We start from the raw sequence: 22,061 nt of genomic DNA on the forward strand, positions 1-22,061 counted from the left end.
CTGTTTTTAAGTGTTGCCATCATTTTGTTTTTGCGGTCAGCAATTGGTGCTCTTGTGTGTATTCTCGTCTGTGTTTTTTTTTTTTTTTTTTTTGGGGTAATTTCGTTTATTTTGGTTTAGATTTGTGGCCGTACCGTTCAAATGCTTCAGGTTAATAATGTTGTTTGTCGTCAAAGTCTGTTTATTGTTAATATTAGTTTGGGGAAAAAGAAATCCATTATTTTTATATGAACTTCAGGACTTTATTTAACATGCTTCGGATTGTCAAATATGGGTCAAATATGCACCGTTTTGTTGTATGATTTGTTGCCATTTTAAAGGTAACTTCAAAATGCCTCTCTCATCAAGTCCTGGTCTCTATTTGCAAAAAACTGTAGTAGTCGATTTTCACAATCCTCCCTAGATTCCAATTTTTTATCATTAAAGAAATTTTGCAATGCAAGAAAAAGATGATAATCGCTTGGTGTCAAGTCCGGACTGTATGGCGGATGCATTAAAATTTCCCAACCAAGCTCCCGAAGTTTCTGGCGAGTCACTGTAGATGTGTGTGGCGTAGCGTTGTCCTGGTGGAACACGACACATCTCCTGTTGGCCAATTCTGGCCGTTTCTGGTCAATCGCTATCTTCAAACGGTCCAGTTGTTGACAGTAGGGATCAGAATTTAGCGTTTGGCCATATGGAAGCAACTCATAATAAATAACCCCCTTCCAGTCCCACCAAATGCATAGCAAAACCTTCCTGGCCGTTTGAGGTGCTTCACCGCTCTTTGATCACGATCGTTTTCGCACAGGGTTATCGTATGTGATCCATTTCTCATCTCCAGTCACCATCTGTCTATCTCATTTCGTTTGGCCAAGGCTTCGCAGTTGGAAATTCGATCCATCATGTTTTTTTCTGTTAATTGGTGTGCACCCAAACATCGAGCTTCTTTTTGAATCCAGCTTTGTGTAAATGGTTTAAAACTGTTTTATGGTCGATTTTTAGCTCCTGGGCGATGTTACGACTGCTAACATGCCGGTCAACTTCGATCATTTCTCCGATTTTATCGAGATTTTCGACGACCGGCCTACCTGTGCGAGGTGCATCTTTAACATCAAAAATTCCTGAACGGAATCTACGAAACCAAAATTGCACATAATTGGCTGTTACAGTATCGGAACCATAAACACCATTCACAATTTTAGCCGCCTGGCTTGCATTTTCGCCTTTGTCAAAGAAAAACTGTAAAATGTATCGAATTTTCTCTTTGTTCACTTCCATTTTTAGCACGCTGTAACTCACAACTGAATGCACCAAACAAAAAACAGCAAAAGAATTTTTTTTACTGCGAAATGTCACCTTTCCAACGAGCATAAATCTGAAATTGTTTGACCGATACCTTACGAGAAATCTATCAGTGCAGCCATCTACCGAAAAAATAATGGATTTCTTTTTCCCCAAACTAATATAACTGATCTCACAGTCTATAAATAGATTGCACGTTGCACGTTGCAATTTTATTGGTTATTTGTTGTGCTTTTACATTCTTTATGGGAAAAACTAATTCTTAATTTTGATTGCTTCTCTGATCGCTTCGATACTTGCCGGCTTTGCGAGTGATATTGCTACTCGAAATAGTCTTACTTGACGCACTGTAGACACAATTTTGGATCTAATGAAAGGGTTACTTCGGTCTCCACACTACACGAAGCGCATTATCAATTTTTATAAGCTTGTAATGCAGACGAAAAAGGAATTTCTGGAAACCGATAAAGAGCTCACGGCATTTGATAAATTTGAAAAAACTAATCTTGTTTGATTGGTGCCGCTTGTAAAACACGAACATGCAACGTAGCTTGTAGTCCTTCACATCCGACTTCGCATGAACCCCTAACATTTGGTTAGGTTGCTTGCTATACTCCCATCTGTCAGCGATGGTGTTTGTGTCCAATCCGGGAAAGGTAACGTGCGACGTTTAGAAAATATTAACATTACTCCCACCATAAACTTGGCTGATAATACTAATAAGCCGAACAGCCTTTCATGTCAGCTGCGTTAATAGTCGAATTCAGTCCCAGAAAATATAAGCAAAAATAATAGATCCTATTCTCCATCTAGCCGTTCCGGTGCACCTGCAGAGCACCAAACTGCAAAGCGATATTTGTGTCAAAACTGCCGTCCCATCTGGCAATTTAAATCGTATTAACATTTTTAAATTGGCTCCGTCTCAATCCAGACCCGCCTAGCCGTTTAAGATTTGAATTCCAACTGAAAGTGAGTAATACTGCAATTCCCTTAGCCACAAACAAACTGAAGGTTTCCGGCCCAGTAACTATCATTCACCAAAATCTTAGGGGCCTAAAATCAAAAATTCAGACCACTTACTTAAATTTAATGAGCACAGAGTTTGGCTGTTGGGCTTTTTTACTGAAACTTGGCTCAAACCTAATTTACATTTGTTGCAACTTTTTTAAAATTTTTTTCACGTTTTTAGTTGCCTCCTGCCCATTTGAATTTTCTACTCCTCCCGACGACGAATTTTTATCAATAGTGTTAAAATTGATAATAAACATTTACATGTCATTCGTTCCAATCTTCCTCAAAAGTCGGAAATTTCTACTTAGAAAAGACATGCTGTCTTTATTTGGCGTTATGCGGTCGAAATGTCATAATCTACTAATGTGATCATAGGAGGACTTCAATTTACTGTAAGCAATTTGATGTTACAGCGGTAGTTCCTGTTGTATGGTCCTTACTCTAACATCTTATAAACGTGTTGCGTTTTTCAATGAATTGTTTGAGCGAAACCATTAAAAGTAGCTATTCCTGCCTTGATTGCAATTTTCCAAAAATTAGAAAATGTAGTTTCGTTTATGAATTTAGAGGTTGATCTCGACTAAAGACTGGTAGTCCAAAGAGTACGGTTACACCTACGTAAAAAAAGTCATCCATTACTTGGGTATGCCTCGTTTGCGGTCTCACTCCTACAGGTGCTACGTAGATTCAAAACAAAGAACTTAGGAATTTTGGTCGGGACCCGCACGTCCTTTTGCCTCCTTATGAGAATAGATTAGTGTTATTACTCTTACCGTCGCTTGAGAAACGTACGTTTACCCTCGAATTTTCTTCTTAATTAAGTTAATAAGTGGTACTGTCCTTCTTCTGTTACCTGTCTCAATTAACTTTAATGCTGCGAATCGTTTCGTGAACTTTTTAACTCAATTATAGTCCTTTGCAAAAATCTAAGTAATACCTATAATTTGATCACAATATAGGATTCTTTAAATTCTATCAAAGCGACCCTTCTTCATACGCCTACTTTTTATATGTAGTATCTAAAAATTCCAATTTGTATATTATCGCATGGGTCGAAAATGAACTCAATTTCTAGTGTTGGGCGACAAGCGTTTGCATGTTTGCAACGACTTAGGGTCCACTCCCAATTCGGATCTGTACCGGTTGCGGGTGTGCTTCTGTGCTAGATGAGTACGAGTTATTCACTCGTTTTGATAATAACACATAAAAAATTCAACATTAGTTTCATGCAATGGCGTCCCGGATATTGGGTGATGCCCGAAACACCACCTGATGCGATCCAAATTGTGCATACTTAATTTACTTCCTAGGAATATTACGGTATTTCAGTTTTCTTCGTAAAAAAGTTGAAATTAGACTTTCTCTCCGTATAGAGGTTGTCTTCTATGATAACCCTTATGTATGTTAGGATTTAAAAAATAGTCATAAGGTGTCCAAATTCTCATTTGTCAAACTTTTTGATTAATTTCGTACTATAGACCAATTTTCATCACTAAATATTAAAAATTAAAACTTTTTCTGAATGTAATACTATTCATGGAAATCATGAAGTGGGATCTAAGAAATAGACTGCTGCTCAATGTTGATTAAATTTGGTCCAATGAATTTATATGTTAAATTAGTATCGCAAACAAGTTTTCATCATAAAACATTAACCATTAGACCTTCTTGGCATATAAAGGTTTATATTTCCTGAAAATCCTTATATGCGGTAGTATTCAAAAAACAGACCTACATGGCCGAAATTGGTTGAGGCTGACTTCTTTGCCAGTTAAGTATTGTGTACCAATTTTCACCATGAAGTATTGAAAATTATATCTTTTTATAATAAAAAGGTTCTATTATGAAACCCGTCCCTAAAATTTTAAAAAAGTTGCCCTAGCCGAACCAACTTTTTCAACTAAAATTTTGAAAATTGCAATTTTTTTCCACAGAACGACTTTTCAAACTAAGGCTTTATATGCGAAACGGTCGAAAAAGTGGGTCGATCCGAACCGTTTTCAATAGCGCTCGTCCTTGGTGAAGGTACGTCAATGTACCAACTTTTATCAAAATATCTGAAAAACCTGCAACGGGTAGTTCAAAAACCAAAATACCTAGAGATGTCAGACGGACAGACTAGCTTGGATCGATTCAGAAAATGATTCAGAAAATGGCTTTGAAAAGGTCGCTATAGTAAAACGTTGATCTATCTTAAGCCTCTGGGTGTTACTTATGTGCGCATAAACTTCTTATATCCCATACCAAGTGGCGTAGTGTACATAGAGGAAAATTTTTTCTCGTAAAAACTTTAGTACACAGTACAGTATGCTTGAATATTTAGGGGAAAGCAAAAAATGAAAAAAAAAAAACACGAGCAAGGTTGTATGAACTCTTGCTTTTCGAATTTTGTCGAAGTCGTTTTTGAAACCAAAATTTAAAAATGATTTCTTTCTATACCCATCACCGAAGGACGAGGAGTACACTCATTTTGTCAAAACGCTTGGACCGCACAGAGAAGGAAGCACAAGAGACCTTATAAAGAATATATACTCCCGATTTGCGTCAAATTCTAAGGCGACTTACACATGTTCGTCCATCTGCCTCTCTGTGTAATGCCTGTGGTAAACAATTTCCACTCCCCTCTCTTGAGCCCCTAGTGAAACTTAACTTGGACACAAAAAGCAAAAATTTAGGGATATTGTAGCTCAAAATTTATAAGAAATCATAGGCTGAAATTTATTTTATGGAGGGCTATATTGGTCACGTATACAAATATGCAAAATCGGCTACGCCCATACAAATTTGTAAGCGACCAATCGTTTCTTTTTTTCATTTTTTTAATTTTGTATTATATATTATTAAAATTTAATTAACTTCATTCAATTTTTCTTGAACTAATTGCTCATAATATATTAGTTTTAATAAAATATCAATATTGCAAAATGGTCTCCATTTGCTTATGGTGAAATGAATTTCTTTATTATTGTTCGAAATATATGTTTATATATCATCATCATCATCATCATCACAATCTATGCATGTGTAAAGAAAACTAATCAAAATGCTGTTTATTTTCGTATTAGGTTTAATTCGGATAAATATGTAAATAAGAGCAATAACTCGTTTATTTGCGTGCTTGATTTATGTGTGTGCAGTTGCATTACATATTAAAATAGAAGAAGTTTTAATGGTTACTATACGCTTACCTGTTCCACCCATACATTTGTAGTCATGATCTGATTTTTGAGATTCTGGAAGAATTTAGAAAGAAAGTTTATAAATGAGCTTGATATGCATTCCAATAGTTGTATATCTGCTGTCAAACAAGTTACGGAAAGCAAAAATTGCCCTTTTTCTAAATAATCTGTTTGCCAAACTTTAGAATCCCCTACGAGCGCCTGTGCTTCTTAATACATATATATATATATATATTTTTTTTTTTGCTCAATAATAATTATAATTTATATTATTAATAAATTGTTGTACAGTTTTTAAGAGAAAACTTGAATCTACGTTTCTCAGAGCAAAGAAAGCGAAAGCGATCACTCGCAGATTGACAAACTTCTAAGCATTGCTAACTAATCTCAAAAATAGTAAAGTAATAATATAATAGGATTTTTTACTAGGCTCTAAATGTTAATTATAGGTCCAATTAATTGAAAAATCACGGATGTTAGTTTCCAAACAAGCTTCTTTTTGATTGATCACTGCGTTGCGATGTGATTTTTACTTATCATTTCTTGTTCTACTTGCTCTTGTGGGTAGATTTTCTTTCTTGTTCTTTTCTCTTAGAAATAATGATATTAATAATGTTTTGAATTTGTTTCTTCAAAGGTTAACTGTAGCTGAACCCATATTTCAATATTAATTAATATCTCTTGCTCCCAGATGTTTTTTAATGGAAAAAGGACAAAAAAAAAAAAAAGCAAGAAGTCGCAAGCACTAATCAGAAAAAATCAACAGCCGTCCGCGAAAAAAATTTCCTCTTTGCAATGATGATTTTTTAATTAAAAAATACGTAAGATAAATAAGGGATAAGCTGAAGTAACAACGTATGCTTGAACCGCATAATTGATAGTAAAAGGTACAAAAATAGTAGAGTAACGGAAAAGAGAGATTTAAAACAAAACTCTATTGTCTAGCTACAATGGTCAGTAAAAGACAAAACCGCATTTGGCAAAGAACTTTTACGCGATAGCTTATATAAAACGCAGTCACGTTTAAAACACATAGGTATCTACACCGCAAGCACTACAACAACTACTGTGGTTTTATATGATTGTCTCTAGGGATACTTAATCATACCGAGGAGAAATACGTACAAGAGACACCATAAACTGCCCAAATGACACAATCAATTCATACTTACATCCTTTAGAGTGTGTCCGGTAGTCTGAGACCTTCTATTAAGTTTAGCTCTACAAAGTCAAAGTTCAAAAGAAAAAAATTTCAAGGACAATATTGTTATTTTCTGAGAAGTAGTGTCGTAGTTTCAGCGTTACAGTTAGCGGAAATTATACATGCGCTTCCATAGCAGATAACTTGTACCCAATTCTCATATAAATTATTATTATCGTAACATTTATATCGCACACGGCATTTAACCCAAGAAGGGATGTATGCAACATTTAGAACGGTTGGAAGTAGTTTCGCTTTCGACTCAAATCTGTCTGTCTCCCTGATGTCTGCAAGGGTATTTTGTGTTCACACTATTGAAATTTGCGAGATATTTTCCTAAAATTTGGTTCCCTAATACATTTTTCTTCAAGAACGAATGCTATATTTAATGGATCAGTTCGGATCGTTTTTGCTAACACCTCCCATATGAAGCCCAATCGTAGAAAACTTCGTATGCGTAAAACATTTCCCATACAATTGAATTTTGAATGATAAATCGGCGAGAATTTGTAGACAATTGAAATAGAAGCATTGTCACGTTTGCCAGTTCAGTCCAACGAAATTGCGCTTCGAATATGAGATAATATTTTCCTATTTTACCAACATCAGTAGCCTGCAAAACGCTCCTTTGCTCCTTTCCTTTCCGAAAATTTTGATAATATTTCTTCGCACAAAGTCGTTGTAAAACTAAGCATTGCTTAAAAAATAATTTGAGAGCATTTAATAGATACGGGGAAGTTTTTTAAATATAACCGTAGTAATTTTTTTTTTAGGTGTGTTTCTGTTCATATCATTTGAATTACCTTGTCAAAGCCCTTCTTACAACGTTAACTAACACTATCAGTCTTGTTTTCGTATCGACTTTCACACCACAATCGATTTTTTTATAAAAATTTTTAACCGTCTTATCATATGCCCATGCAAACAAAGAAGAGACATGTAGTGGATAAGAATGTTACTTAGATCGTATTCGAAAGCGTTGGTAATCTTTCCATGTTACTTTTAAAAGAAGGGCATTTTACGTCTGCCTTTGCGATGAGTCGCGAGAATAGAATATCTTCAGCATGTTGTTCCATTAACCTGGCTTTACGTTTGCGTGAAAAATTGTCTGCACTGTAAAGCATACCTTAGGGAAAACATGGTAAAAATATTAAGATTTTAAGGCTCAGCCGGCTCGATTTAAACGGTATATAATACCTTTGCTCTTTATTATTATCTAAGGTTTTAATTTACTCACACACGTACAGGTGAATCGACACACACATTGGTATTGCATTCCATATTTCATTCAATAATTTTAATCTACTTCGTAGATTAAAAAAGCTTATAATAATAAGTTCTTTGAAAAAATGCTTGCTACCTTATCAATGTACACCATTAGATATGGATAAATATGAGTAAGTAGGCATTGGCGTTTCTAATAAAATTTTTTCTTTTTCCCGTTTTTTTTTTATGATTTTCTTATTATTAAAATACTTTGCTTATGTTTAGTTTGAAAGATAATTAAGAAACCAAGTGCACTTATATCTTGGTTCATATATTAATTTTCTTTATCTTTTTTATATTCAACAGCAACGCATCAATTTATAATGGCGCTATAAACCTCTTGACAGCAGCCGTAGATGCATTTAGTACGTGCATCTTATATCAACGTTAGCTTATATTGCATTTACTGAATACGCGTTGGTCTCTTCTGAAATTGAGCTTGAAAGCTGAAACAGGGCAAATGTTTCACAACTCATTCTTTAAATCAAATTGGTCATGATCTTAATAAGTACGATATCGAAATAGCTCTTTGATTCTCTCATATTTTAAAATACGGTTAGCAAAGAACAAAAAATTAGAGAGTTACAAGTTTGGTCAGAGCCCCTTATTAGAACCTTACGCAGTTAAAAATAAAAATTTTATGTTCAATATAAACGAAGATATCAAAATAAATGCCATTTTTTATAAAACGCATCTGATCGTCTAATGCGAGTCTTTAATAGTTTGAATAAATCATTAAAGTTATTAAAGAATTTAGCCGATAAAGAAGTAAAAGCTCTATTGCTGGCCACGGCTCAACATTACGTACCTTACACTACGTTACAGTTATTCATGCAACGTCTTTTTCAAAGTACTGGTTTATATGGGTAGTGATCGAAAAAGTAGTGCGATCCGAATCATTTTCCACAGTGTTCGTCCGTGGCTCAAGACATGTCCGTGTGCCAGATTTTATCAAAAAATTTCAAAAATTGCGGTCTTTAGGTTGAACAAAAAAAAAAAGAAGCAAGACGGGCAGATGGACAGAGACGCTAAGATTGATGCAAAAAGTGAATCTCGGTCGATCGTGTAATAAATCTAAAGTCTTCCTGGACTGTTTCGAGCACCCCTTGTACAACGAGTGGTACGAAGACAATATGCCATGTAATAAAAAAATATTAAAAAACCTGAAAACAGCGAAGACCTAATCTAGAAGCTTGCTTCTTAGTGAGTGTTATTGGCAATGAAGGATATCGCGGGTATGTGATCTTTAACGATATATATGATTCCTTTTTGGATTGATGAACAAGAGATCAAAAATGAAAAAATTTAAATTGAGTGAAGCAATCCTAACTTTCGGAAGACCGTCGTTGGCCATCAAAGATCGTCTTTGTTGGGAATAATTATAGCTTGCGATCACACTTATTTTCACAGAATGTACTCGCTTCGTGAGATGTTATCATTTTCGTTTCCAGTTTGTTGCAATGCATTTTTAAAATTAAAGGCGGTAATTGCAAAGGAGAAGTGGAGACAGGGGCCAGCACAAATCAAAACGCAAATATGTTATGTTCGCTTTGTAACTACATAAAATTTTGAAAAAAGTTTCTCTAATGTAAGGGAGGCAGTTACACGATTGGGATTATGTTTATAGTCACACACTAGATCAGTTTGCGAAATAATTGCAACAATGGAATAATATTTGCTATGAACCAATACTTTTTCTTCCAACCAAAAATGGCAGAGTGACACAAGAGGTGGAGCGAATGAGTATGTCGACTCAAAATCTTAGATTAACCAAATATATATTTGTCTTCTTCACCCGCATTTTAAAAGATGGGTATGAAAAGTATCTATAACATTTATACATTACATCTGCATATTGCATTTTTTATCAAATTTTTGTCGAAAAATTCTACTACTACTTATTGATCGACGGCATCCAAATATTTTTAAAAAGAATTGAGTATTTTTCGGCTTCTCGATAGTAATGCGCTTTTTCTGGATGCCAGAGAGAGACAGTGAAAAGTTTAAAATTTCAGATAAGATACATCCAATTATTCCAACTTTCCACAAAAATATATGTTCAATCTCGATACTTGCAACGACAATTAGGGCATCTGGTCGTTACGAAGATATAAAATCTAATAAGCATCTGGGAGCATCAATCGTCCTTTTTATAAATTTATTCAATGCAATTCAGACAAGGGTTCAAGTTTCTAATTCGAACGTATAACCTATTGCCTCCTAACGGTGCCACAATTAAATTTCTTTACCGAAATTCGTTGTCTTTCCCCATAAGATTCAATTTACTCAAGTGCGATTATATATATAGATAGCAAAAAAGTAAATCTATTTTTAGCCATCAGAAAAATTAAATTATGGGCCAAAATAAAGGCCGGCTTATTAGTTCTTATTATTCGTTTATCTGAAATGTTGTTGTTTCTAATTCTAATTAAATTGTTCAAATTTACTGAATTTTATTAAGCGCCTTTGCTTTGTTGCGAGCAACGTTTTTAGGTCAGCTATACTTGCAATATTTAATTTTTTTATTAAATTACTTTTAACGCTTGAAAAATATTTGTGCCAATCTATGCGTGAATTACGCATTCTGCACTTCAATTTTATATTCGCATACACATCTTGCAAAGATCATTAAATAAAAAAATAACCCCTTTTATGACACTTTTATTCACTTAGTCGCGCTTAAGTCAAAAACAATAACAACACTGCTATCCATAAAGTATTCTTTAAACATTCTGAACACATACAAATGCGCACACACAAATACACATTCAAACAGACATAGTTACATCATCATGATAAGACATTGTTGATAGTGGTTTTACAATCAATCAGTGTACGTATGAGCAAGCAAGGGATGGGCAGCGTGGGGAATTTAATCTTTAAAGGGTGTCTCTCATAAAGTCATAACACGTAAACACAATAAACTCGGATTTCTGCATGTCCACATACATGCAAGCATGTAATCAATGGCATTTGTTGTGGCATTTTGTGATTAAATTACAAACAAATATAAGAAGGACTTCAACTAAAGTCCATAATAAATTAAACGATTGTCTCGGCACCATACGTATCCTACGATGCAATGCAAACCCTTATTGAAAAGTACATGAGGGGAGTATTTGCGGGATATAAAAATGTGCTTTATTTTGCAGTGTCAACCTAAATTTATGGTCATTGTTTTTCAATCACTTGAACATTCAGCATCTAACACAGAGTGGGTATGTTAGTTCAATCAAATGTTTGTAACGTGTAAAAAACGCTACCGCCGTCCCACGCGCAAATAGTTTCGATCAATATGAAAACTCCGAATCGATTTAGACATGATTGTCCGTCTGTCCGCTTTTCAAACGTTATCGATTGATATTGTCATTATGACATTAAAATTTCATCTAAAGAAAATCTGCTACTAGCTCTCAATGCTTATTATACGATACTCTCTTTACGTTAGCTGTGGATGTTACCAAAGACGGCTCGAGGACATGCCCACTAACATGAAAAATGTATGCCTCGGTGTCAATTTCTAAAGCCGCCCAATTCCGATCAAGTAAATAACAAGTAAACAATATATATTGTAAAATTACCTATAAAATGCTGCCAGACCGTGTAAAATTCGTTTTAATCATTTATAATATACACTATACTATATATTGGGGGAGTGGATATTCTCTTCACCTTTCAATCAAGAATCTTGGTGCTTGTTACATATATTAAAGTATTCGGAACGGATCGAATATAACTTCTTTTTCTTTTGGTTCTCTTTTCTCCATGCTTGGCAGTACTTCAATGCTATTCAACTCGATTACACACTATACCTATAAGTTGGCACCTCAGGCTCGATGATAGAACTCATTCAGTTATCATTGACGAAAAATCAATAGTCGAACTATTTTGCAGGCATATTGTCGATGCCTTTGTTGTTTTCGTTTAATGTTTTGCATTTTAGTTGCAATTTGGTGTAATACACCTGACGATTTTCATGAAAAATCCAATTAATACAAAAGTTGAACAAAAATTGTGCATAATTAAATGTATGTTGAAACAGAAATTTCAATAAAAACATTTTCGTACGTATAACGCAATTACCAACAGAGCGAAAAACCTTTTAAACAATTATCAGTGAAATGAAAGTAGGAGTAATTTATCATAAACATTAACGTGTTATATTACAGGAACTAACACAATTCGCGCCAAAGGACGTTTTTTTTCGGACTTCAGATTGATCTTTTTGCATTGATCTCTGTTATTTTGGATCAGTTCTCACGATTGCGTGAATTACCTTCGTTTCTTTTTCCATCGTTTTTGTGAACTGCTGAAATTTTTCTTATTCCTTGCCTCTTCAAACTTCTTAATCAGCGTTCTCTGTTCTTAACCTTACCCCCATTCTTCTTGAACAGCATAAGGAAACTTTTCAGCGATTTTTCATAACCTGCACCGTTTGCGAAAGAAGTATATTCAACTTTTATGAGCGTATGCAACGTCACGAATAACTTATCAAATTTATCCGTTTACCTGCCTGTCCGTTGCTGAGAGAGTTATATGGCTTAGAAAAGCAGGAATCCTATGGAAATAAATTAGGTCCGAAAATTTAATACCCGAACCTGACATGCACGACCAGCATAAATAAGAAAACAAAGCCACCTCGAAAACAGATCAAGCGAACATAAAGCAACCATATCACAAAAAAAAGGGATCAAATTAGTTTCATTTAGTAAAAGTAGGTGTCCTTATAAGCGTCGTTAATTTTAGTGTTAATAGTCAGCCTCGACGAGCTATGGTTGTCTTTTCTAATCATTTTTCTTTAATTACGTTGCAGCCTTCAATATGGTTCAGGAAAACGTGACGAAGACGAAGTATCATTAGTCGCCAATCCTATTTTGAAGCCAGATCTCTTTAAAATGAAGAGAAATTACCTTGACGATGTTTCCGTGAATTATTATATTCTGAACGTAAAAGATTACGTCCTAAGTTATTGTAGAGATTGGTTAAAACTGCGATTTACATAAGCGAAAAGGCAAAGTGCAATTAGGTAATGCCGATAACAGAGTACGTTAACTTTATTCCGCAACATGCATGAACGTACGGAGTCTCAAAAGCAATTCACAAACGAGCAGTATTTATGGTTGCAAACATATATCTGTGATAGATTAATGCAATCGTGGTGTAATATTATCTGAAGATTCGCATAAAAGGTACAAACAATTTATTTCACTTTCGCTATTTCTAGGTGCGATTTGATTCTTGTTCTTTATTATCGTAAAGTTTAATATACGTACGTGTTTTTGTTAAAGGCCTTAATGCGTTGAAAAAACGGTATTAACTTGTTAAAGTTTTCAGGGAAAGCATTGAATAATCTTTATAAACCAGTGTCAGTTTATGATCAACGATGAGGTTTTACAGAATGATTTTCGCTTTCGATGATCAGCTCTAATATAGATATGTTTTGTGGCTTTATTAATTTATGTGTCACAATAGTTTTCCTTTAAATACAACATTTGTATATAGTATTGTACACAATATGGTAAAATAAGAACATCATGAGACACCTGCTAAGATGGAACCATTCCAAGACATTACATAGTACTTGAATACTTAGCCGTGAAAAATTATCTCCTCGTTGGATGCTGTACAATGCAATAATTACTCAAAAAATTAACATCGCCATCGTTTGGTTGAAGCAGTAGAAATTATTGAATTTCTGTGACTGCGACTGCGTCGTACTCCAAAAGCCCATTATAACTTAGTTAGAAGTGACAAATCCTCGAATAATGACGAAAGTATTTGTGAAAATAGCGCAAAAAACTCTACAATAAATAGCAATCAACTGACAATGCGGGAGTAGAGGTTTTCGACACCAAAACACGAATATTTAGAAAAATTTAAATCGATTTTTTAAAGATATTCAGTCTTTTAAGGAAAATATTGTCTGGAAATTAATTGCATCACTGGCAATAGTGCTACGCTTGGGCTACGTTCCGCATGTAAATTCAGACTCCTTGTCTGCTACGAACCGATTGTCTGTACGGTGAAGCTATAAGATTTGCAACATTAAAGTGGAAAGCTTGCTTCAGTGTCGCTAACTTTAATTGAACGTCGTTCTGGTTGTGCGTCAACTAAAGCATGCGACAAAATAATGTAAACGAACTCCAAAAATCCTTCTTTGACGTCATACTATTGACAGCTTAACTGAAATATGAACGACAACATGACAGCAGTTTGTGCAAAAAGAGTTGCAATTAGTAAAAGGATATCCGTCCACCCAACAGAAAGAGAAACTTCGCAGGGGCGATCAGGTTGAATAAAATGTCATTCTGATGGTGGATATACGCGCGAGCTAATAGATAATTGTTGGTTTTTTCTTTAAAATTTTTATATATTAAGGCTATACTTACAACATCGATTAATTGTGATAAACGTAAACCCATTTTGACCGTTAAACGATCAGAATTATTGCCAACAGGCCGTATTAAACGATTGTAGTTGCTTAAGAGGTCGTCGTATAAACGTTTTGCATCTGGGTTGGCCAGGCCGCCGGTGGCAAAATGTAACGCTATGAACACAGCTGCAAATAGCATGCTCCCCATCTTAGGCCAGGTCCACCCCTAAAAGTAGACAAAAGAAACCAATAATAAAGTATCAATTATAAATATATTCACCTCGTACAAGTTTAACATTTACTCAAACTCCTAAAGTATTAAGTTCGAAATAAGTATTCTTTTCCAGTATTAAGTTTTTACAGTTAAGCTGGCGTGTTAGTACTTTAAGCCGAAAAATATGCTAAGAAATTCTTTATTTTGTCAACGATGCCGTTTGTGGGAACCTCGAAATTCATAACTTGAGAGAGTAAGTAAATGAGCGAACTTCGAATTTCCTAAAGTTAGCGAAGAAAATTTTTCTCTTTGCGGGTTTAAATTACCCAATAAATTAATATATTTTTTTTGCTTAAAACCAAATAATAATGTTTTGTATTTTACAGGTAAACACAGAAAGAGCAGAAAAGATTATTGCTTTTGCGAGTTGCTTACTAGATTTTATGAAATGAATTTTTAATTAGTTCCATTAAATATCGTCCATTGTTTCATTAGAATTTAAATGATTTTATTGCAAGTTTGTTTATTTTTCTCCTTTTGCACTTTTAGCATTTAAATTGTTAGCAATGAGCGTGCATCTGCTTACATATGCAGTATATATAGTATATATATATATATATATATATATATTTGATGAATAAACATAGAAATTTAATCTCAAATACGTGATTATCTCTTGTTAGCAATTTCAACTTCTCTTACGAAAACCATTTTGTTTGTAAACCTTATTGCAGATTCTCGAAAAACTATTCTATCCTCTATATGTCTGTTTTTTTCACTATACATATGAATGCAAAGAGCAGGCGAAATTCTTTGCATACGTTTGGCTTGTGTTTTGTGTGAAATAATTTTCTTGGCAAAAATTTCCGTAAAGTTCAAATGCTGAATACGATTTTGTATATTAATTGGGCATTCGTCTGTGTGCATGGAAGTGTTAAAAATTTTTCAAACAATCGTAAATTTTAGAAGATGTCAAAAAATTACATCTTTTTCTCATCTTTTTCCATCGTTAAGCTTACTTCTCTCTGCTCTAGTGTAAATGCTCTGATGTAACTATGCAGATAGTTTGTTTTGTTTGATGATTAAGTTATTTGCATGTTTTTGTATTTTATTTTGCTTGTATAGGTAAATATCTCATAAAATTGAATTGCTTTCTAATTTCGGACTCCTAAACTTTAGATTGAATTGTTTGAAGGTTTTGTATTTTAAGTTCTACAAGAGACAGAAATATGTACACTTCCTCTTAAGAAATGTAATCTGTAGGAACCAAAACTTGACATTTACTAGAATTTATTGCGTATTTTCTAAAAGCAAGATATTGACAATATTTTCGTTTACAATCGCAAGCTGTTCTTGTTATTGGAAAATAAGTAAAAATTGATAGTCTAACAACATACATTTGCAAAAACTTGAACTATGTATAAAAATATACATACTTTTTGGATGAGCTATTTTATTCTCTTCTAAGTTGAAGTTTAAAATTGTTCAGTTTGTTGGGAGAATAAATATTATTTAATAATCTTATAAACTCTCCCTTGCAGATGGATTTTTGCATATTTCATACAAATTTTGCCGAGCTCTAATATTACGCAAACATTTTGTAGTTGTTATATGTTGCAAAATTTTTGGCATAAATTTAATCAAAGTATAATAAACTGTTTATGTACGTATATAATTTTTTTGCAGATTCTTATATCCGGCCCTATAAAATATTGCTGCTCTGGCTTTGTCATTCTGTTTGTAACAACTGGAACGATTTATATGGCGTAGTGGCTCAACTATTACTGTAAGTATAAGTGGGAAAGTCTTGTCCCAGAGACTGTGTCGAAATTTCTTTCTTTCCAGCGTTGTCAAGAAATTGTAAACTAACTTGACTGAACTTCACTTACCAGATATAAACAGACATAAATTGACATAGATTGAATTCGTTTCGGATTTAAAATTTCATACGTGCTCATATGCACTCACATGAATCGGTTCCAGAGTCGCAAAAAAGCTAGTTATGTGAAGACTAATTATTATATAAGATTGAAGTAGCGGATATCCAAGTTTGACTCGAATTAGCTTTCATTAGTATCGATTTTTTCGTTGGAAGTTAAGAGGTTTATTTTAATAAACGTTGTGAAACTGCTGTATAACTGCTTCATGAAAGAATCCTTGAAAAGATGTAAATATAGATGCAAGCAGTTCTGATTAATTGTATATCTCCAGTAAATCATCCAAATTCAAAATCGAAAAAGGCAAGTTGCCGTTTATGTAAGCAAAGAAGTCTTACTTTCTTTAAGCTGGTTAAGGAATCTACAAGAAAATACACTGTACTTGATATAAAAGGAGTTACTACCACATTTAAAAAAAAAAAAGTTTATAATATAAAAACGAGAAATTATTGAAACTTGATAATGGGAAGTTGAATAAATTTTATCCATTTTGTAGCTTTAATTTGCTATAAAATACAAATTAATAACATAAATTACTGCCAGCAGTTTTTAATTTAGCTACAGGATATTCTTAGTGTGGTTTTATTTGTTAATATTAATGTTTGATGTGCAATGTATTCATCTCTCGAAGACAGAATACGGACGCAGGCATATGCGCACGTTTATAAGCCATGCTTATATGCAAACACAATGCTTGAATATCAATACAAAGAAAAAGTTCCAGACATAGAATATATGAACGTATTTACTTCACATTTACAATGCCATACATATGTCAGAAAATAGAACTATCTACGAGGTATGGCAATTAAGCCCGTAATTACTCGCCGAGTGTTTGTAGATAAAGAAAGGAAAACTTGTGTACAGAGGCATCCCTGCCCATTGCTATTTGCCCTTTAAATTTCTTCCGAAGGCGCACCCTTTTTCCCACAAAATAAACTTAAAGATTAAAATAAGTTTTCTCTATCCTGCAGCAGATTGAAAATTGACGGCTTTACTTCGATTTTTGATTTCCTCTTTTCCTTCCCAAATTTGCATGTCTTTTACAAGAGTTTATTCTCAAGTTTGCGATCATTACTTTATAAACACAAATTTCTTTCTAACCATAATTATCCTTATTCGCAGCGATAATATTTTTTCTGTGCTATATCTTCTTGTATGTTAGTTATTCGCTTATCTTCTTTATCCTGCTCTCTTTTCAGGTTTACATATTTCCAGTGTTTTTTTTCCGGTTGCCTTTCATTTTTTACCCTCTTCAAGTGATCAGAATCGCGTTGTTTCCAGAGGAAGCATATTTTTTAATGCTATTTCGTATATAGTAAGAAACAAGTTAGAACTTTATAGTCGAATAAGGTCGACTATTACACATCCCACAACAAACCGCCTAATACTCGTTCACTCATTTCAGTAATAATATATCAAAAGTTTAAAATTATTTTTAGGCAAAGGCATACTTTTTCGCATAATGGTTATCAGGGTTGGTATACAAATAACACACCTGCATGGTCCACATTTTGAAAGGTTGATTCCTATTCAATTTAGTATTATGAACTAATTTTCACCATAAAATATTAAAAGTTATAGTCTTTACTACACATTTTTCGTACGAACGTTTATATGAGAGAGGGTTCAGAAAATTGATCCAGCCGAACCAAATTTTTCAGAACAATTTAGAATGTCCAAATGCTATTATAGAGCGAGTTTTGTCGCGAAATTGTCAAAATTGCAATTTTTTTCCATGAGTTTTTCGAAACAGGGGGTTATATGGCCAGGGATTAGAAGAGTGGATCGATCCAAGCCATTTTCCTTGTTTCAAGGCACGTCAATATATCAAATTTCAACAAATTCAGAAGCCGTTTTGCGTGTTACACACGTCCACGCAAACTATTCCGCAAGTGGTGTAGGGTATAATTAGAACAACCTTCGTTGTCACATCTCGGGCAAAAAGTTATGGTAATGTTAATGATATAGAAATTTTTAACTAACGATCGGCTAGTTAGCATAGACGAATAGGCATATAAAGGGAGTATTACGGCGACTGCCGTTTCCGACGCGTTACAGCGACTTTACTAAGAAACCTCGGGCTTGGGCATGTACATGTATGTACATTGATTTATACTAATATTTATGTTGCGAAGTATGACGACAATGTCGCCACTGCCTGTTGTATTGCTTTAGTGTGTCTAGTTAAATCCCTTAAAGGTATTTAGTCAAAAAGGAGAAATACTATAAGGAAAGTTTTACATAAGTTATTATAATTCTTCTCGAGTTTTTTCTCTCAAAAAGTTTTACAATTATATATTTACATAAATTTAAGTCATGCATGACATATTAGTGAATACAATTTGTGAATATATTTTAGAAAATTCAATCTAATTTTTGGTTGATTATAATAAAGCCAATTTTCCTTTTTCTTCTTAATTATAGGAAAAAAATTGTTTTCCTCTATTTGTATCTATTTTATCACTTAAAAGATGCAAAAATTATGTTAACCTAAATAATTTGTATGTAACATCGTAAAAAGCGTGCTAAGTTTGTTAAGAGTTATGGGCATTGGTCCCAATCGATAAACTTTAAAGCTTTTTCCTAACGGACATCATATTTGCACATTTGCTTCAATTTTATTGTCTCTTGTTGACATCTCGATTTCATTTCATTGAGAAAAGGTGTACTCTTTAAGCCTACTTTAAGCCTACGGCTTAGCCTTCTAATTCGTATTGCTTTTTTTTCTGTAACATCACATGCTACGATCGCGCTCTAGAGCATCTTAAAAACAGCTCCACTGGCACGTTTTGCAAAAAGAGAATATTTTAGCAAGAAGCGCAAGGACTGCTGATGACTGAATACCTTATTTAAGTGCCTTCGCAACGTATTAGGCGCCTTTGCACTTTATATTGACTTGCCGCTGAATGGAGGAAACGCCTTGACTTCACAATAGGGCGCTTTAGCTCGTTAAAAAATCAAGTTGTTGACAGCGTACCTCTTCTACGAAACACGCTATGCACTTATTATTTTCGCGCGGCTACCATATTCGACTTATCATATTTTGCCACTAAATTTAACTTTTGTACACTTGATTAGAGATAAGTTACTTTTGCGATAGGAATGCGGGTTATTTTAAAAGAAGTAGGCTTCGAGATTATATACGAATAATCGACGACAAGAAGATTTCAGCGTATAAAAGTAAATAGGAGTATGTCGTTTGATATTTTATCTACGGAGTGCGATGAATAATACAGTATAATAATAGTAGGGAAGGTTACGCTTCTATTCTTCATATCACAACAGGAAATTAATATTGTAAACAAACACATAATGTAAGCCATGGAAAGGAAAAAAGTTACCAGTTATTTAAAAAATGATAACGATTTCCAGAATCGTTTTTTTTGTGAAACGTATAACAAAAACAATAGCGACAGATAAAACTGTTGAAAAGTGAAGTTTGCTAACATAGAAGTATTTATGCGTGCGAACGTTAAGGAAAAATATATAAGTGAATAACGTTCATTGAAAACGAATCTGGGATACTCATCATCTAAAGTGGAGACTACAAATATATAAACCATAAAAAAACGTTAAAAAAAAATTATTTTATAAATACTGGATCCGTGAAATCATTGTCAAATTTCATTCATATAAATAGTTAACGCAGACTTGAGGTTGAAATATTTTGCAAGAATCAAGTGAAATTTTTTATCTTCTTTTTATCTTTACATGATGACGTATATTTTCGAACTTGAAATCTGATACTGCATTAAAACCGCAGTAAGTCGGAGCACCCTAATTTGCTGTTCAAATGTATTGATTTCAAGTGTTTCAACCAAACTGAAAGAAGGAAAGGATGGACGTACACATCGAATTTACTCATCCAAGCATATTCCGTGTTTCAATCAGGGTAGCAAGACTAGTAGATAGTCTAGCATTAGCTACACAGTTTACATAAAAATGTATTAACGGCATTTGCAGGTGCAACACATTTTTTTGCAAACCAAATATTTTAATTTTATTTCGTCCGTTCTATCAAGCAGAGAGTTTCCCAATGTTTTCAAAACATAAGGAAGAAAAAGTGTCACATGAGAACGAACGAATTTGACTAATCGCGTTAGAACACAACAATTGGTGTACAAAGAAAATTAAATTTATGTTTTAGACAAGAATCGAGAACGCAATAAAAAACTAACCCATACGATGAACAGGTGAAATATTTAATAAGTAGGTTGAAAAGTATTTAAGAATCGTCGCAAAATTTACATAATTTTCACAAATATTTCTTTTTTAATAGAATCAAAGCATTTAATTTAATTTTATTTTTTCATATTTTTGATATTTTAATTAATTTTAATTGCTATCTCTCGCATTTGCCCAATAATTTGTGTGAATTTTTATATAAATTAGTTTTGTTCATTCAATTTTTATCCAAATGAACTATCGCTCGAGTTGGTTGTTTGAATTTCTTATTTAAATGATAATAATAATAAAAGCATATATATATATATATATATATATATATATGCAGATATGTATTTATGTATATATGTATTTATGTTTTTATGACAAACGCATTTATTAAAGTGTCACCATGTCACATATCGTGCAATGCATATACGTATATATAGATGTGGGCGTGTGTATGTATATGTTAGTGCGCCAGAGAGTTTATACGTTTATGTGAAATGAAAGAGACGATCGGTTAAACTGAATTCTACAATAATTTTGTGTACATTTGTATATACATAATATTTGCGTATATTGAATCCGCATATATAATATATAACAAATTGTTGACATTAAGATATATGTTTTTGTGTATGTGCGCTTACAAATGCATTGTATACAGTTGTCATGTTTTATATTTGTTTCATTTTTTCCAAATTATTCGCCTTTTTTTAATAAGTCATATATCGCTATGTATATACAAATGTATATGATGCGCGTATATGCAAGTTTTTCTTTTCTATGTTATCAACACATATGCATAGATAAAAATGCTGTCCATTTTTTTGTGGCTTTATTGTGTGAATATGTGTAATAATACCAGATTATGTAAATATTTTATTGGTCTTATATGGGCGCACTTAGAGGTTATGTTCAGTTTATCATCAAAATTCTGCGAAATATATAAACGGTAGTCATCAACAGATGGCGCACTTGAAGAATCTAGAAATCAAACATATTCATCGTCTTGAATTTTTTCATTCAATTCATGCAAACTTACGCTCTGCTAAGTGCGTGAGTTTGACAAAAGTATGAATTTCAATCAATTTAATCACATCCATCCATATCCAACGTCTATGTCCTTCGATGTTAAAGTAGAAGATGCAAAGTTCCCTAGTACAGCACATATCGACCATCAATTGGCCTTCCACCGTTCTTTTTTGCTTGTTTCGAACGGATTCATTTCATTTATTTCAAGAGTTACTTTGTCATAGACAACTTGTCCAGCATGCGTATTAACACGAAATTTGGATTAAAAATCGCTTAAACGTTAAGCAACTTTATCCACTTTTAAATAGGTAAAGGGAACTATTCTCCTACACGTTAGCATATGAGAAAAAAAGGATCCGCATCAAAATATGCCTATGATAGCTAAGTCGGT

At 33.5% G+C, this 22,061-nt stretch overlaps 1 protein-coding gene across 2 annotated transcripts in view; it reads right to left on the reverse strand.

Annotated features, from left to right (window-relative positions):
- The window catches only part of LOC119638995 (acetylcholine receptor subunit alpha-like 1), a 186,702-nt gene that overhangs the window by 44,442 nt on the left and 120,199 nt on the right, over positions 1 to 22,061 (reverse strand). For both annotated transcript variants that reach the window (XM_038036171.1, XM_038036169.1), the window contains exons 2-3: positions 14,331 to 14,540; positions 5,484 to 5,528 (exon numbers count right to left, since the gene is read on the reverse strand). In XM_038036171.1, the coding sequence (XP_037892099.1) occupies positions 5,484 to 5,528; positions 14,331 to 14,522 (237 nt within the window). In that variant the 5' untranslated portion in view covers positions 14,523 to 14,540. The remainder of the gene's footprint in view (positions 1 to 5,483; positions 5,529 to 14,330; positions 14,541 to 22,061) is intronic.

Source organism: Glossina fuscipes, unplaced genomic scaffold (genome assembly GCF_014805625.2).
Source record: "Glossina fuscipes isolate IAEA_lab_2018 unplaced genomic scaffold, Yale_Gfus_2 111, whole genome shotgun sequence".
Classification (NCBI taxonomy): Eukaryota; Metazoa; Arthropoda; class Insecta; order Diptera; family Glossinidae; genus Glossina; species Glossina fuscipes.